The sequence below is a fragment of the Dendroctonus ponderosae genome, unplaced genomic scaffold, assembly GCF_020466585.1.
Source record: "Dendroctonus ponderosae isolate FM_Combo_2020 unplaced genomic scaffold, Dpon_F_20191213v2 Dpon_F_20191213_183, whole genome shotgun sequence".
NCBI classification, from domain to species: domain Eukaryota; kingdom Metazoa; phylum Arthropoda; class Insecta; order Coleoptera; family Curculionidae; genus Dendroctonus; species Dendroctonus ponderosae.
In genome coordinates, this window is record NW_026017985.1 from 11,440 (window position 1) to 30,459 (window position 19,020).

The following is a 19,020-nucleotide window of genomic DNA, read 5'->3' on the forward strand; positions in this document are numbered from 1 at the left end:
CCTTTTGATGGACAAAAAACGTTTAAATTTGCTATTTTTTAAACATGTGAATTATAATAGTTCGCCTGATAAAATTTTGAGTGAATTTGAACTAAATTTGTATTGTTGAATGGATGGAGGCCTAATTTGATTAAAGGGAACAGCAGTAAAATCCCACAAATTTTCTTAATACTCAAGATTTCCAGCAATATTGGTATAATAACTTTAATTATTCAGTTACATCGTATTTAAGCTTTCGATGGGAGTGGAATTCTATGTGTTGCTTCATCCAACTTCCTGCCAAAGCTGCTTAAAATTCGCAACACTTTGCTAAGCAAATGTTTCAACATCCATGAGTAAAGCAATTTTATACTTACTGCCGTGAAGATTATGTTTGCTAAAAAAATGCAGTAGCTATTTTTAGAATAGTCAATTGATTTTGTTGCTATTTGCAAATCCCTGTGTCGTTTCTTGTGTCTAAATAAATAACGAGCAGCTTAATTGTTAAATGTTGAACTGAGAGGGAATGGCATTAATTGGTTTTAGAAGCGTGCTTTAATTAAAATTGAAGCCGCGTGCTATTTTCTGGAAACAGTAGAAAAAATCATTAGTTTTAACCAATCGTAATTAGGAACGTGACAAGATAACCATAATTGCCATGCGGCTTTTAAGGTCAGTATTAGCCATAAGCACAAGGCTCACATTTCCTTAAGATAAGTGGAACACCTTATATTTGACCAGAAAGTTTGAAACTATACCCGCTATGACTTCATAGGCTGTGATAAAACTTAACAGCTTTGTATGAAATTTCCTAAAACCCTACCTAAATATTCACTGCATTATATTCTATATTTTATCTATGACTAAAAGGGTATTTGCTTTTACCCCTTTCATTTCATATTTACAGTAATTGAGCTCTCTGTGCATGTTTTTACAGTGTACATACATACAATAGTCAGTCCTAAACACTAGTCTACAACATGAGCAAACTAAAAAAATACTGATACGAAACGGAGTGCGGCGAACGCATTAAAATCGTAAATCTGATCATGAAAAGGCCTTAAAAAATACGTATAGATTACAAAATATATTTAGCATTAGCGGATAAGTTGACTTTCGCAATGGCAATTTTAATTAAACGTGTATCATGTCGGGGAAGATTGTGGAAACTAATTCGTTGATCTCTCCAAAATATGTCCTTTTGTGCGAAAATTTAAATACATTCGTTTTCTATTAAACAAAATTTAACTTAATGATACTAACCGCTAAGTATAATTCAGTTTCATCAGACTTGAGAAATATAACTGCAGAGGGGCAAGCAAATTGAGACCCACATCACGTTCGTAGCTTCTCATCTTCTGAACGACAAACAGAATGACACTGCGGCCTGTAGTAATTTAATAAGAAGAAAATACACTTATTATTTCTGTGAAGATTCTAGAAACAACAGGGACAGACGGTCAGGAAGGTTTCCGTAAGAATGTCTGTTAATAAATCTCGAAACAAATTAAATTATTTACAAAACGTCGCTGTAGAAAGTCCTCCAGATGCTTTTGCAATTAGAATTAACTAAAAAAATCATTATTTTTATTATGGAATTCCAAATAGCTGTCCTGAAGTTTTTAATTAAGTGTGACCAGTATGCTCTTTGCTGTGCATTATTCAGTTAAAAATTCAGTCAAAAATTGAACGAATTTTGACAAAATCTTGTAAGATGCTTAAAATATATTTTTTTAAATCTATGGTTTTTTTCGTTAATTCAAAGTTTCCCATTGGAATATTTTTAAAACCCAGTTAAACATTAGCTTAAATAAATTACGAACTTACCCTGCATTTGGAAAATTAACGTTTCGAGAACTTTAAAATTCTAAATTTTTTAAATAAAATTTAAAAAAGGGTTAAAATAAAATTTCAAGTTGATATCTAAGTAACTTCGCACCAAGTTTTGAAATGTGTAACAATATGGAAACTCCATCATCTGCGCTCTTTTGTGTGTGATCGTAAAAAAATTACGCAACTTAAATCCAAAGCGGGGAAACACGTCGTCGTGATTTTGTGTTCAGTTTTAAAGTGAGAAAACTGTGAACTTGATCACTTCGTTAAAAAAGATGAACTAATTAATTATTTTTATACTTTAATCTGTTGTTCTTGTACTATATTAAAATACGGTTCGGTGTGCAATTATTGTCTGAACTCATTGGCTCCAACCTCGAATACCGAAACGGTTGAATGCCCAAAACAATTTGCCTATAATTTGCACAATGAACGAAGTGAACAAATGGTGGTTAACGCTATAAAAACAACTAGATAAGAAAACGAATACGCCGGAAATTAATAAGACCAAGTGAGTAGATTCAAAGAATAAAAAATATGTAACATAGCAATATAAGTAGACACTGTGCAATCCTAGTTTAAAAATAAATGAAGAGATTAGCAAATTTAACTTCAAATATAAAGTCGTCTCTAAGGAATAAAGGCATTAAATACTAAATCATGACGTCGGTTTCCTTGTAAAAACAATTACCTGACTTAGATTTAAAAAACTGAAATATTTACTTTTATTTTCTTTTGCTTATTTCTAACTGTCTAGATAAAAAAAATGCACTGGAGAATTCCTACATAATCATTAGTTACTAATTTTCTTATAATTTTTATATTCTTATTTCATTATTGGCAAAAACTTTATAATTCGCTGAAGGCTTGAAAGACCGGAAATTGCTTTATTGTTCATCGAGTTCAGTTGCAACATATTTCCAATTTTCAACTCATCTATAAGTAAAAGCTTTCAATTCCGTCGTGATTTGCAGTAAAATAATAGTTCTGAGGCTCAATAAATCATCGGAATACACGACGCATATTTGCTGCTCCCAGCTTAAACCGATTATTTACTGTACAGGTTTATAGGTTAAATGATTAAATATTGATAACATTTGCTCAGGCTACTTATTTTTTTATTATTTGAATATTATAAATTATAACAACGGTTATTTTAAACTTCTCCTGTGTAGAATCCTCTTTCCTTTTGGCCAATGTCAACATATTCCGGTTCGGAAAGCTCTTAACTGCGGTACCTCTCGACACGTAACTAAACGTTTCATCCGAGATGGCTTTTAAGTGTGGCTTTCCTCAATGTGTTGAGTTATTATGCGCCTCATATCTCAAATTACATAATTTAACTTTACATACAAAGCACATGAGCTGCGCTTCGCCACATAAGAGTACAGATCCGACATTTTAAGCTCGAATAAAGGAGCTTTAATAGAATCATAAACTTTGATGCAATATGCTTGTAACGCGTTGTGACTTTGGCGACTAAGGACAGTATCATTTTGGTATAGTCCTGACAAAGTTTTGATTTAGCGAAAATATTCTTAGTCGCACTGCTTTTAATTTAAATTCCGTTGTAAAAATTTCGGTTGCGTTAAGTTTTTGGCTTCCTATTTCGGTGTGATTTTTCGCCGAAAAAATTTCCTGCGTTGCCGCTTCTTTTCTTTTTTAAAGTGTACTTAAGCTCTTTTCCTAAATCCTTAAGGGTTGAAGATTAAAGGTGTTTGAACGTATTTACTTTACTTAATTTCTTCTCCTTTCAAATTAGTTTTTAAATTTTCGTTTATTTTAAATAAGTAAAAGCGACCATGAGAGGTTCAGTGGCACGCGATTTTTTCAATTTTTTGAAATAATCTAAAACGTTGCTGTAACGTAAGTTTGAAGGCGTTTTAGAACCTTCATCATGCACGAATATACGAGGGTCGTTTGGTAAGTCAGTGACTTTTTGAATTTCCCGCGGAGTAACTTTAAATTCAACATTATTCCCGTCAACTGTTGTCTGTAAAATATTTCATTCAAAAAGTCACTGACTTATAAAACTACCTCGCCTAACATGTCTCACGAAGAATCTTGAGTTATACCGAAAAAATGGTCTATAATAAAACAAATGACTAAAAATACTAAAAACATAGACTAAATTACAGTGTCATATGCAAGAAAACTGATAGCAAAAATATCTTTGGGCTTGTACACTTGCGGCGTGAATCACTAATCAATCTTTAGAAAAAAATGGGTAGGATGGAAAAAGTGTCCAAAGCCTTTGTGGTAGTTTCATCGTGCGTTAGAAGTGTAGTGTCGTCGGCGCATTGTAATGTGTACTATCCTTTGTTAAATTACTGTTAATCTGAATGTTTGGGTTTCAAAACGTGGTTGTAAATGTCATGACAGAAGATATTGCAAAAAAGGGGGAGAGTGGTCATCTTTGAGGAGGCATTTTTCAAGACGGAAGCAAAAGTGAAACGTCTTGCCAATGCGCACTTCAATTTATAGGTTTCTTTTGCTATGAATTATAGAATTCAGCAATTCAAATTCGCAAAGTCCTTTAATGTCCTTCCTTGTTCCAAGCACTACCAACAGTTTTGCGGTTTTTCGTTCGTTCAAATGCGTTGTTTGTATATTATTTGTCAAGTGTATTTGTTTTCTCATCAAGTCTGATCTTTACAACATGTTCCAACACTTTACTTAGTAGAGAGGGTAATATAACAGTTCTAGTGGTTTTGTACTTTTGTAATATTTAGTTAATTTTTTTGGCATGCGTATGACTGTACTCTTTTCTACTTATCGGGAACTCTCTTGTTTATATTTAATTGATTCATTTGATAATGGAGTTAAGTTTTTAAGGAATTTTCTTTTCAAGCTATTATGTACTATTTTAATCCCAAATGTTTAATTAAAGCACAAACATAATTAAAACTGTAGTTAATATTTTCATTGTTCATATTACACACCATTACATATTTTTAATGACATCGCTTTTAAGAGAATATCTTGAGCTATTACTCACTCGTGTTACCACCGCCGGTGTTACAAAAATTACCTTCCTCAAAATAACATAACAGTATTTTCAATTTGAAAGCGTCTCTAAAAAAGGGGGGCAAAACTTATCAGCTTGTAACTGAATATTGACATTTTAAAAACGTGCTGTTGTAATTTTGCACGTTATGAAATAACTTTCTTCGAATTAAAAATAAACTCTATTAGAACAGCTCAGCTTCAGCTCATTAGCTCTTCAAATCGCTGAGTAAAAAACTTAATGACTCATTATGCCGTTACTGTCTTCCAATTAGCATTTTTTTAAATCCAAAAGCTGCATTTCTTTTAAGTCATTTGATCTACCAATTTTGCATACGGGTTGTTGATGAACTTTGCTGATTAAAGCTAACAAAAATGTTAAGAGTTTTGATGGGCAAAATTTTATCTCTTAAAAAGTCGTTAGCGAATGTGCTGGGCTTTTGTGTGAATTTTCGGTTCATATTAAATTAGGGCCTTTTCATGATGGAAGCGAAACGGAAACCCTTGCAATATTGGGTTGAGTTTGATTTTCCGATCCACGATTTCAGACGTCCGTCGAGTGTAAATGTCATTCGGGACCGCCTATAAATGTTTGGGAAGTGTAGGCTGAAATTTCCTTGCTTCGAGACGCCGGGTAGTAAACACATGGGCCTGAAATAAATAAAATTCACTTATAAAAATTTGAAGCCATAAACCCGAACAGCTTCTGCAAACACTCTTAAACAAACTTTTGCTTGTGAGTTCACCAGTTCAGAGCCAATTAGTTTGAGATGGTCAATTATGATTCGAAGCTGTAAAAACATTTCCCAAAATGGAATTAAAATCCCATCAAATTAAAAAGCAATTGGGACATTTTTGGGCCAGTTTGCATTTATCTTTGAATTCATATTCTTGGAGACTCCCTTATTTCCGTCCTGGGAGGACGAAAATTAAATCTCACCCAGGATGTTAATGCTGCGAAGCCCCGGTTTGGTAATATAAAAATCCCTACATTATTCAGTCATGAGGCAACGATGTAATTTCCAATAAAATTAAACAAATTTGATTAAAAATTTCAAACTGTATTAATTATAAATTTGAATGAAAAAATTTCGTCGAGTTTTAATATGGGCTGAAGAAAACATCTCAAACGGGCTTAAATATTTATGAAACGTGCTTTTTGGCATTCACTCCCTATATTTATTTATTTAATTTTATAGCCACGAATACGATTTGATTCTTGAGTCTGATTTTAAATTTTCAGCTTTCGGTCCTAAGAGCTTCTTAATCGATTAATCGATCGAATAACATAAGAACAATTATCAACAATGTTGCAAGAGCAACAAACCAAACAAAAATGGCATTTTCAGGAAACAATTTTTACTCTTTTATCAGTATTTTATGAAAAGTAGGAAAAATTTGGTGGCTATAAAGCTGGTGAGAATTATTTTCACGATAGTATTGGCTGCCCTGCCGAATTTCATATTAGAGCTCAAGTGGAACTAGTAGAATCTCACGCATGTGATCATTTTCCGAAGAAAATTTTGGATGTTTACAACTAAATTTATAATTTTAACCTGATTTTTCGAGAGCAAAAACATCAACGTTATGAGAAGTCTGGTGATAGTTGTAAGCAGGCAAATAAACATACAATTCTGTTTTCAGAAAGAATCAAAATTGCGAACTATTTCTAAAAACAAATGGGTTTGTTGCAATGGAATATTTTCTGTTAGAAGTTCTGAGTAATGGAAGAACACTCAAATTAACTAAAGTTTATAATATCTGTGGAAGTTTAAGTGTACATATGAGACACACATATAAATTTAATGCTTGTTAATTTTACTTGCCTTCGAAGGTGAATCAAAATAAAACAAATTTTTCCACTTAATATGTAAGGGGCTTGCATGAATGACAAGGAAAATATAGATACTCCCCAAAAATATACGGGGACGTTTGAGAAAACAATTTATATCACTTTATTAGACATAATTTGCAAATTATTTGGATGTTTGATCAACTTCAGCTAATAGAATTTCAACTCTTAATTTGATTTTAAATTATAAAAACAGTAGAAACATTTTGCCCTTCTAAGTCACTCTCCTGATAGAAAAATTCCTTATTGCCAAGAGTGATTACCTGGACTAGGAGTTTTTCCAAATTTTCGACTCTCGTTCGTCGATCCATTCAGTCTGCTGTGTCTGCTTCCGCCATTTCTGCTCATGCTTGTACTTTGTCTATGAAGCCTGCAAGTAAAAAAATATATAAAAATATGAAAAAATACTTTGATGTTGACGAAATGAAAGATGCTTTTGGTAAATTCTAGAAGCTATTATTTTGTCGCAAAAACCTTTTTTTCAAGACTTTCGAAATCTATTTTCAACATACCGTAAAAATACGGTGAAAGGTTTCACGTGACACAATTTATTTTTGCCCCACTTAAAGGTACATTGTATATCTCAGTTTGAAAATATTATATTTTATTTCCGCAAAGCAGAACATATTATATTAATCTAGTTGGTTCAAATAGCGTCCTGTTATTTATTGCTTCCCCATATTTTATTATTAAAACATAAATATTTATAACTATTTATATTTCATTGGAAACTTTCATTCTTGGATGGTCCTAGAGGTTAATTTAAATTTAACGATTAGGTAATAAGGAATTTATAGTTGTAAACCATGTTTACTGTGTCAAATAATGGGTTGAAAAAAAACACAAAGTTTAACATACACGTGTAGTTTTTCGTCAATATTTTACATAAATTTCAAAATGGTCGAGAATAATTTCATTCAGCTCACGAATTAAGAAAGAAAATTCCTAACAAACAAGTTTAAAATTGAGATTATACACGCAAACAAAAACTTCGAAAAACGATATATTTATCATAATTTTTAAGAGTATGATACACTGTTTTTTACGAAATGTGGACTTGTCATGGCCACAGGCCACTTGAACAAGAAACTATTATTTTCTAATAACAAGTTTTGACTCAAAACTAGCTTAATACCAAATATTATTGCATTGCATTCCACTCCTACTCACTGATTATTTATAGTGAACGCACATTTAAGTTCAAAGCAAATCATAATAACTCAACAACAACGGTTTAATCGAATTAATTTTTTGATTGATTGAGTTACACTATATTACAATTGATTACCAACTGAACTAATTGAACTGTAAACCACGTGCATTACATTAATTAATTCAATTGTTATAAATGTGGATTGTCCATTAAACATTTGAACAACCAAATATTGTTGTTATAAAATAATAAATAACTTCGTAGTCCGGATTATTGCTACATTAGGTATTCTTTTGGAAGATAAAATATTGCTGATGTTCTGAATCACTATTACAAGTAAGTAATCACAAATAAAATTAGCAAACTTTCCCGAGCTAATCAGTGTTGGAAAATAATAGGGAGACTCTGCTTGACAATCTTGCCCCGAATATTTACATTCCAGATCAACATTTCCCTTTTTCGGGAGCCCAAATATTCGGAGAATATATCTAAATTACGTTCAATCTAAGCGTTACAGAGCAAAAACGCCTAAAATAAACTCGGGAGTTTCTTATGTTTTATTGGAGTGCTTGTGAAACTTTCCAGTTCAGCTTTATAAATAATGCTGTTTAAGCAGCCTTTTTGGAATTGAATAAATACTGATGTCAACACGTTTCGTAAATTCGTGTGGTAATGTAACAACAGCAAATATGTGAATATACTCTTATTCATAGATGTAAATTAAATATAACTGTCGAAGTAAACAGATTGTAGCGATTTCCCGAACGAAAACCCGCAGAAAAAGACAATCCCTAAACAATTCGTGACCGAGGAAAACTAACCCTATAAGCTCCAAGGGATGAAAAAGAAAAACATTTCCTACAAAAACTTAGCGAAATTAGTTGCTTGTCTTTCTACGTAAATTGTCTATAGGAATTATAGGAGAAACTTTTTTCGTTGAAAAGTAATTGCGAAACTGGCAAATAAAAAATTGGATATTGATATTGATATTAAATTGTGGAATGTATGGAATGTAACCCAAACTAACCCAAATAACCAAAAATCCGCTTGCTTTAGGGTTACATTGCTTAAAGACAAATACAGTATCAATTAAAATTAAAATTTATTGTAAAGAGTTAAAATAGAATAGTACTTCCTAAGTTTAGCATTTTTCCATATTCCTATATACAGGGTGATTCAACAATAAAACAAATAGAACGGAAACACTGCGTTTTCAGCATACTTCACGCAATATGGTGGTCATTCGCGTAAACATGATTTAGTCTAAAGCTTGTCTCTAGTTAAATTTGTCAGATTATCAACACAGTGAATAGTTTACATCCTATATATTTCACATACAGGGTGGTAACCGATTTAGGTGGAAATTATTACTCGAGTCTTTTAGTACTTTTCAATCTAAAATGGCCCTTTTAATGAAAATACTGAAAATATTTGCCTTTTTGTACATTTGTAAAGAAAATACATTACATAAAATAATATTTTATTTTCTGGTTGCGATTCGTAGCAATCTCCTAAAACGTTGAAACCAATTGAGTTTTACAATATCTTTTAAGCATCCTCTAGAATATCGTCTACTTTCCACAATATCAGAATTCCTTCGTGCGTGAATCCTCGCTTTTATATTTACCGTTCGAACTCCGCCTCGCTACAGGGAAATGCAATAGTCGATAATTTAAAGACTTTTCGCCAGAATTCGCGCACATCAAAGCGAATTGGATGTAGTGTTATTGTAATAGCCTCTTCGTTTTTAAGGAAAATTGGTCACCGGCAGTGAAAAGCCATACATGTTTTTTTCTTCTTCTTTGAACTGTTTAGAATAAAAGAAACCACTTTTCCTGTTCCTCCAATTTATCGGATATTGAGTAGGCTGGTTTATTCGAGGGGCTTCACGGTAAATAATATAAGGTATCATATATTCATAAAAAATATGAAGATTTATGAGTCAAATGTTACTTTTGTCGAATCCTCTGGAAAAGTTGAGTTTCTGAGGATTTTGGATCAAATTAATTGTGAGCACACTTATTATCGTTATTATTATTATATTAACATTATCGTCAAAGCACAGTTCTTAAGAAGTTTTAAAAATTATTTTGATTTTTAATTGTTGATAAATTACATTCGTTCTTAGTATTGGTTGACCTAAGTGCGGAAATTTTATTTTTCTCTCTAAAGTACCAATTTACTTTTCACGAGAGCCACGAGAGCAGTCGATAAGTGTATTATCGTTGAAATAGAAATGGGAAAAGAATGTTGTGATTAAAATAACTTTTTATATTATTCCATACCTTAAGAATCGAGYATTTAACTACATGAATTTTTTATTTGGAAATAGTGTGTAAAACCATAACAGTTTGTTTTACTGTTTCCTGCTACGATTAGATGCTATCAATTTATCGAAATGGATTAGTTTGGGTTCCTTCCGATTTTTTCCCGTAAAAATCTCCTAATAAAGACCGAAACTTTTGTATTAGATKCGGGCTATTTACTGYTCAACAAGGAAAAATARAAGAAAAAAATAGCATCTTGTGTGWACAGGATTTATTATCTTCTTGGACAGCTTTAATATACTTTTATAGTGGGAAACACGAAACCGGTTAGCGAGCCCAAAATGTTTGTTTTCACTTAAGTGTCGCAACAAARCAGGGCGGTTTAATAAAGAAATATACAATTTTTTTTGTTTGCACTATAATTTACCTAATATGTTGTTATAAAAAAGCTGATGTTCCGTTATAAAAAACCTTACACCATTCCATAATATGAGTACGCGGAGTTTTGTATGATTTTCCTTGGTTTATGAACTAATTTTAAATTATGATTAACAGGGTGTAAATGATTAAAATGTTCAACTGTTTCTACTTGTCTCTCGAAAGCAGCTTGAAGAATGGAAAAAATAAATTCAGATTTTAGCTTCTGGCTCGTTCACATTGGATAGTCAGACGTAATTAGGTCATTTCACTTTGCTTATTGTTGATTATGTCACATGCACTGGATCAAAAAATAAAAAATACACGGCACGTGATAAAAAATTTATACAAAGCTGTTGATATTGAGATTTATTGGCACCGTTCAATATTACGTTCGTAATAGGAAGAGTTGCTTCCACATGCGATAAAAGTATTTTTCCAAGCGGAAAAATATTGTCAGATACCGTAAAATGCTCACATTTTCATTCAATGCAAATGTGGCAAGCAACATATATTTGACAAAAATATATAAAGATAGACGTTTAAATAGAAGATAGTTTTCCATTAATTTACCGTGAGGCAGTAGTATGATATTTATTGCATTCTGASTGATAAATACAWTCTAAGAAGTGAGGTTTCTTTATACAGWAAGTGAAATTTTTTAAATTTTATTTGTGACAGGTACTTATTGCTGGTTCACTCACAATTTATTCCATTGAAAATCAACAACAATTGATTCCATTTTTCCTGTCGATCTAAAGCACTAGAAATATCCACGAAATTAAATCCAGTTCTGGTGACACTTTCTTTTAGCGCATTTTYCCAATTTTAAATCAGACGATATAAATTATAGAATTTCCCGGCATTTCGCCCACGTCCTCGGAGGATTCTAAAGGTCTGGGTCAAAAATGCACAAAAATAGCAAACTGGAACGACAGCCAGATGAATTATGGTGCCCGGGCGCATTTTTCGCATCCCTTTTTGAAACTGCATGTTAATATTCTTTTTGTTATTATGTAAGGATATTTATCAATTCCTTTCAAAGTGTTTTTATTTTCTATTTATTCTCTGCTAGAGACAAGATTTTTCAATTCATTGACTTTCTTTCTATAAGGTTGTTTTTATGCCACAAATAGCAAAGCGGAAATTTGAAGCAAATAGAACTTTCAATCATACACACATAATAGGTCTGGGTAACAATGTGAATTGCGCTTTTGAGTTGCTGCCGCCTCCGAAGTCCTTTCTCCGGATCTTTTCTTTTTTTGCCTTTTCACGGTCGTGTCGTTGTTAATATCGTTGTTGTCAAATATTTTTTTAAATATTAACCCATTGGGTTGGGTTTAAAAAATTAATTTTCGAAAATATAGTTGGAAGATGTTCTTCAAAACTAAGTCAAAGATCGTTGAGTTCCGCAGAAAGATAGAAGTAGAGTAGCATTTATTCATGTATTTGCTTAATGAGTACCTACATATTTGAAAAGCGTAAATTGGATCTCAATTGGAAATCGGATAAAATTACGTAATAATCGCAGAAAATTCTTCAATTAATAACTGATGTAAACTAATAATACGAATACTATCAGACTTTTGATATTAGATATTCGATTGTCTGCAACCACGTAGATGTTGCTATTAAGCTGGAATAAAGCCAATTTCACAAGAAAGAAAAACTGTGAAATTGCGCTTTGGCAGCAGAATGTATTCAAATCGTCTCAAACCTTTGTGAGCGCTTCGTTGCCTCAAGACAATTTGTTGCGTTCATTGAATAAACATATATGGAAATAGCTCGACGGAAATAAAAATACTAAAGATTTTATTTAAATTAGAATCAATTTCTATTAAAAATGTTATTGATTTGAATGTTCGCATCCTTCATGCTGAAGCGTGTTAGAAAAATTTACATTAAAAACTATTTTAGAATAATTTCTGTAAATCTGCCCTTTCCAAACCTGAAAACTTAAAAAATAAAATTTATAGCTTGGAAATCGGTTGTCACGAACCCACTAATTAGTATGATAATTTAATTGGCAGGCTAGTTATAAAAATAAACCTATTTGCTCTATATGTGTTAAGGATCTGCAGATACTTCAGCATATATTAGGATAGTGATCAAACATTTTTAAATGTATCTTACTACCAAATCCATTTTAATAAAACTGCTACTTTTAATTATTGAAACGGCTGACTCCAATAAATGGCGCAAATTTCAGTAAAATTTTCAATTTCAAAACAAAACTAATTGTTGACAAAATGTGACGAACGCTTAATCGCATGAACATTTATAAAATTATTTAAACTTTCCGATTAAATATTTGAAAATAATTTCAGATATAATTCAAAATTTCATAATTTGGTTTACGTGAAGCTGTTTGATATTCAAAAATATCAAAAAATGTCATATATAACACTATACAGAGTGTTTGGTTCTTCATAGATTTTACACATTCCTGTCACACAGCTCCCTCTTTATTTTCATTGTTTGTTCTTACTACCTTTGATTCTTTAGTGTTCATATTTAATATCTATGTGCTAAACGAACGTTGAGAGCAGAAGTAAAATTTGAAACTTCTTACTACTAAAAGTAAAATAAGGCCGACTTCTTGTCAAGTGCACGTGGAAATTCTTGGACAATCAGGCATAATGCAACATCATGGAAATGTGGAATTAGGACTTTTGGATTAAGCCGTACTAGGTTTACTTCGCAGCAGAAACTATTCTAATTCCAACTAAGGCAAGATAGAAAAGTTTATAATATACTTCGACTGAAACTAGTTAAAGTTACAAGACGCTTAAAGGCTCAGCAGAAGGTAGCTTTCTGAAACTGGTATAAATATGGGAAACTTAATAATCCGAGGTGATAATATAAGTGCTATGAATTTGATAAAATATCATCCGGCTAAATGTAGATTTTTTCCACTTTGCTCGTTGCAGAGCGAGTATTGTTGTTTATGGCAGGGGTGCACTTAAAAGCACTTTAAAAGCCTCATTATTTATTCAAGCCCAAGAAGGATTTCTGCTTGGCACATAGGCCAGGAAAACGGCAAGATAAAGAATCCAGGACTGATAAAAAAAATTGTGCGAAAGTTGTTGAACAGACGTTCGACGAAAAGTGATTTTCATATCTTGAGAGAGTCAGATATTTTAAGAGTAAAGATAATGGGATGATAAACATATATATATATGTCTTATATCTCTCCAGGAAAATGCCGACATATTTAGGGTCACTTTAATTGCGTTCAATTCATTTGGATATTTATTAGCATTTTCAGGAGTATTTGCAATTGCAATACATGCACAATTGCATTGGTTATAGAAGTTTCTTCCAACAACATAATATTTACAGTTTGAAAGCATGTTGATTTTCGCATGATATTGGTGGGTATTTAGTATTTCGCATTTCGTCTCTATTACCGTTACTTTATTAAAGAATCAGTAGTAATTGCGAAAATATTACAAGGCAAATAGCTTATTTTTGGTTATTAATTGACTAAGGAAAGTGATGTGAAATCACTCTACATAAGCATTAGAAAATAAATGCAGGGTAGGAGAAAGCCAAACTGATAAACAAACAGCAACTTCTAGAGGTAATTATCAATGAATGTAACATTACGCGTCTTATTCCAAAATGACTCCAAAGGGAAATACACACCATTGAAGAACGTTCGTTTATTTAGTTTAGTTAGATTTTAACTCTATTTTCCATATGTTTAACATTGTTTTATTTTTATGGATAAAAGCTAGAAGTGTAGAGTATTCCAAGGTGCGCGTCAAAATATTATAAAGGCCTAAAATAATACTTTTGCCAACGGAACGCTTCTGCGGTCCGCAGTGGAGTGCTTTTCAAAAGCGAGTTGATATTGTTAAAAACTTTTCCTCCTCGGGTATTTGTTCGAAATTATTCAGCCATCACACAATGCCATTTCATAGCTAATTCTTAAATTTAATAATCAAAAAAAGTTTTCAAATGCTTCACTTACCTAAAGCTTCTCTCTCCATTCGATGCGAAACTGTCCTCATGGGTGCCATCCGGTGATTCGCGCCCAGGAAAGAACAGCGAATTATGGCAAAACAGGAACAAGAAAAGTCTTTGAAATTTTTCACCAAAGATCACATAAATCACAAAGTTCACACTGCTGTTTATCGTCACCAATAAATTGCTGAGATTTATCATCATGTTTAGATCGAATACATCTTCGGTGGGTATTTTGAAAGTTTCCACAATGTTGATTACCATCGGTAAGAGATTACAGACGAAAAATACGGCCACGACACACATCAACATTGTGGCGAGACCAATTTCTCGCTGTTGAAGACGGGATAGTCGTTGTCGTTCTCGATTTGCCTTCAGCACCTGAAAATAACAAGTATATTGTTTTAGAAAAATATATGTTATTTAAGACTAGTTAATAATATGATTCAATATTGAGCAGGAAAAAAATGCTACTTTTGAAGGAAAAACCATTTGGAATCATTCTCGATTTAATCCAGGCAAACAATTTAATTATTTTCTTTAGAAAAATTATTTTAATTGTTTTGATAGACTGTCACTTTTGTTGTTTTCATTCCATTATAATATGGCTAAATAACTATAACATTGCAATATCTACTGCAATTTGCGAAATTCGGTTTTTAACACAGCTTTTTACTGGCATAAAAATTGGGAAGTTGATTAAAGAAAATCTCATAATCTTACTTTTCCCTTTGATTCTTAAGTGCAATTATATTTAGTTTCGTTTCCTTACTTTGCAAGACCGCTTGCATCTGAATAGGGATAATGAAGTCGTTACGTCTTACTTTACGCTTAAAATTACTGTAATGGATGTTGATTATACAGTTTGCGCTGTTATTTTAGCAGGAATAATAATTACTTTTCATGCGAATGAATAGTGATATAAAATAGCCAGATTAGGTTACTGATTGTTTGCTCTGTAAAGAAGTGCAGTTTAGAAAAAAACGTTTTCGAACAGATTAGTTGCTGCCACATCTGTCTTTCCCATGAACTTAACTCGATTTCAACAGCTCTAAGGTCATCAATTAATTAGAATAGAATAGATTTTTTTTACTTTGAGGTCTCATTTTTAAGATATTTGATCTCCAAAATGGCGACAAGTATTAGTTCTTGTTGTTTTTCTTTAAAACGGTGAAATATGGAAAATTCAATTTTGGTACTATACAGATTATAAGGTAATTGAGTGCCATTCTAGCATTCATGGTAGTGTTTTGTAGTTCAGTTTACTTTTATACAGAATAGAAATGTGGAACCCCTACTTTTGTTTTGTTCAGAACTTTTTTGTGTGCAATTGAACTTTTATCAACATATATTTTTTGAATTATTACATGTTATTTATCCACTTTTTTATCTCTTATGGTTTTTTCGTAAGGGCACTAGTTTGCTCCCTCATCCCATCTTCGTTATTTCTTTCCTTTGCGTGCTCTGCCTTTTATACAGGGTGTCCCGTAAGCACATGATCAAAAGGATACTGCGATAATCTTTGCATCGAAAGACGCAATCTGACCTAACTTTTATTAACAAAAAATGTCTGCCTCCTCTGCTATTGATGGTCAAAGTTCTTAAAAAAGTACCTTTTTTGAAACATTGGGAGAATGGTAGAATGTATTTTAGTGAAACTCGCTGTGAATTTGTTCGCATGTTAGACTCATATTTTGATGAAACAATGGAATTCATCCGTTTTGGACAAGTGGTGAATTCTTGAATGTCGTGCTACAAAAACTCCCAGAACTTGGTGGATGAAGTCAACTTATTTTTTTTTTGGTTGATGGCACTAATCATTTATTCACAATTTTGTGTTCTTTGCAAAATCCTGTAGCATTTATAGTTTTTGCGAAAAAAATATTTCTGTTTTCTTGCCACTTGATAATGCTAGACATTAATTTTCATCCACTGAAAGTTGATCAACTGTCAGATATCGCATATGTTAAACCGGCAACGACGATTTGTACAGTGATTAATCTGAATCTATTCATGTATGGTAAAAAGTCCATGCTTTATGCCGTTTCATGCAAACCCTTTTTAATCCGCCACAAGGGATTTTAATCATGGTCTATTGAGCACGACTGTTGAATGAAATTAAGTTAACTGCTCCAGAATGATTAATTAAATGAGTTTTCACACCGAGAGTCTGATGGAAGATTGAATAAATAAGATAATAACATCAGCGGGAAATCAAATGCGGCGACGCTTTCATGCAAGAGAAATAAGTGTGTCGAGAAAACCAAAATACTTTCAGAAAAGGTTAATGGCTGAAAAAATTCAGTTCATTCAGCTTTATTTTATTATTGTTTACAAAAATCTTTGATGTTGGACATGTTTTAGCATACCTTTGACCTTAAAATAAAGTCTGTAACGAAAAAAGCCCTCTACGGCTTGTTTACTGCGTCCCGGGCAAACTTATTCGTGTTAAATGAATAAAATGAAAACACCCTGCATATGAAACCCACACAATATTTTAACATTAAGCTTCATCTCTATGGAAATGAAGCAAAAGGAGTAAAAGTTAGCATTGCACCCAAAATTAAAAAAGAACTGACAAAGTATTGTCCGTAGCGAAATATGCATTGTATATTACATACGGGAAAGTTCTTGTTCAATTATAATGAGTGAAAAATCTGTGTGGGTTTACACCGAACCTATATCGTATTATGAATTGTTTCCAAATCTAAATGCTACGTTTTTTTTTCATAACGGTGCTATTTGTGTATGTTAAGATTTTTTAGCTTGAAAAACAACTTGAAAAAGTTTATTAAACGACGAAGTTATGCCAAACCAGATAGAGTCAAAGTCAAGACCGTCTTGAGACCATTATAAGAAAAAATATTAAATAAACAAAAAGCAGTTGTTTTTAGGAGAATTTCCGTGAACTAAAAATTTTGAAAGAATTCGTGAATCTATCCACTGTTGAAGAATGACCACATCCCTACGGTCCCATTTAGCTGGGGTAGATACCAAGAAACATTTTTACTTTTCGGAGGCACAAACTTTTATCAGGCCGGAAATTAATGGTATACAGTAATACTGGCTTTTGTAAGTTATCAACGGTTATGCCTTTGTGTCGTTTTTTAAGTAAGATTGACCGAATCCAAATTCTGAAAACTTTCGGTTAGTTAAATGTCGAACATACACTCGTGCAATCGAGATTTTTTCCACTTTTGTCCATAGGAAACAATATGCTCCCTGAACATATTTGTAAATTAAAAAAAATATATATTTTTGTATTAATTTAGATAAAAGTGTGAGCGAGAGGATGTGTTTCATATACACAAACATGTGCGCGTGAAACATTTCCCTACAACGGACAATTTGAACAAGATTTTTATGACCAATATTTTGAGAAATGAATGAATAATTCCACATAATTTTTAGTTTGTTGGTTTTTAGATATGTTCGTTAAACTCACATTTATTACGTTAACACACTTGAAACACACTTGAAAGCTGTATCTAAGCTTTGAGAATGTCGGTCTTTTTATTGTTCAGGATAAACGCAATTTCATTCTGCCCCAATTTAATTTCTCGGATCCAATGTTGATTTTCCTTAAATTTTCATTAATTATTATTAGTTGGACCACAGAAAATTAATAATATATAATAATAAATAATGAACAACAAGCTAAAAGGTACGAAAACAAAAGTTTCATTCAAGTGGGAAACAGAAATATAGAATTTATTGTTGTTGGCGATTTAGTGCTGTTTTCTTCATAAAAAATACTACCAAATAGTTGTAATTAAGTAATAACAAATAATCTTAAAAGTAACATTCAGACAGTGAGTTTTAAATTATCCGAGAAAAGTAAAGGGAATAGAAAGGTAGAAAAATAACGAAGTAAAAAAAAAATACAACGAGAAATGTAAGCTTATGAGAGGAACAAAAAGTGGAACACACAACAACTAAGATTGTTTAGACACCTGTGCAAAAAGGACACATGTGAAAACCTACAATGTGTAAATCTAGGAAGAAAAAGTGGTACTAAGGCCGAAGAAGGGGAGCCTAAGGAAACCATAATATCAGTCATCTTGGAAGCAGGAAAAACTACTTGCTAAAAATGCGTTTCACCACCTCGCTATAAAAAGTTTTTCTGTCTTATCCAGAAGTATTAAAAACTATTTTTGTTTTCCGAATTTCTGTTCTTAAGTCTCTTGCGATCTTTTCGTGATTGTATTTTTCTCTACAGTACACTTTTTCCTTTCCATTCTATTATTGTCGTGGTATTCGTGTGTACATGGTTGATAACTGCTTAACTTTAAATTATATGTTAGGTTTCTTTATTTATTCTTTTAGTTCATGGGCTTCATAGCATCAAATGAAACATACAGCTAGAAGTCTTTATTAATAATATTGTATTTTCGTCCTATTTGCCATGATTATTTTACTATTAGCAGAATAGAAGCAAATCAGTCCAATCCATAACCAAATTTATTTTGATAAAAGCATATAAAATGTTGGATGACAAAGCAAACTCTAGTCGACTTTTTTCGACACTCTCAATTCGGACTGAT

At 32.1% G+C, this 19,020-nt stretch overlaps 1 protein-coding gene across 1 annotated transcript; it reads right to left on the bottom strand.

Moving 5' to 3' along the window:
* Window positions 1-3,506: 3,506 nt before the first annotated feature.
* LOC109543159 (FMRFamide receptor) lies at window positions 3,507-14,857 on the bottom strand (the record flags this gene model as incomplete). The annotated part of the gene is given in 3 exon segments (XM_048663377.1): window positions 3,507-5,469; window positions 6,934-7,040; window positions 14,484-14,857. Coding segments are annotated over 3 exon segments (564 nt in total), but the record flags the coding sequence as incomplete, so codon positions are not given.
* Window positions 14,858-19,020: the final 4,163 nt, after the last annotated feature.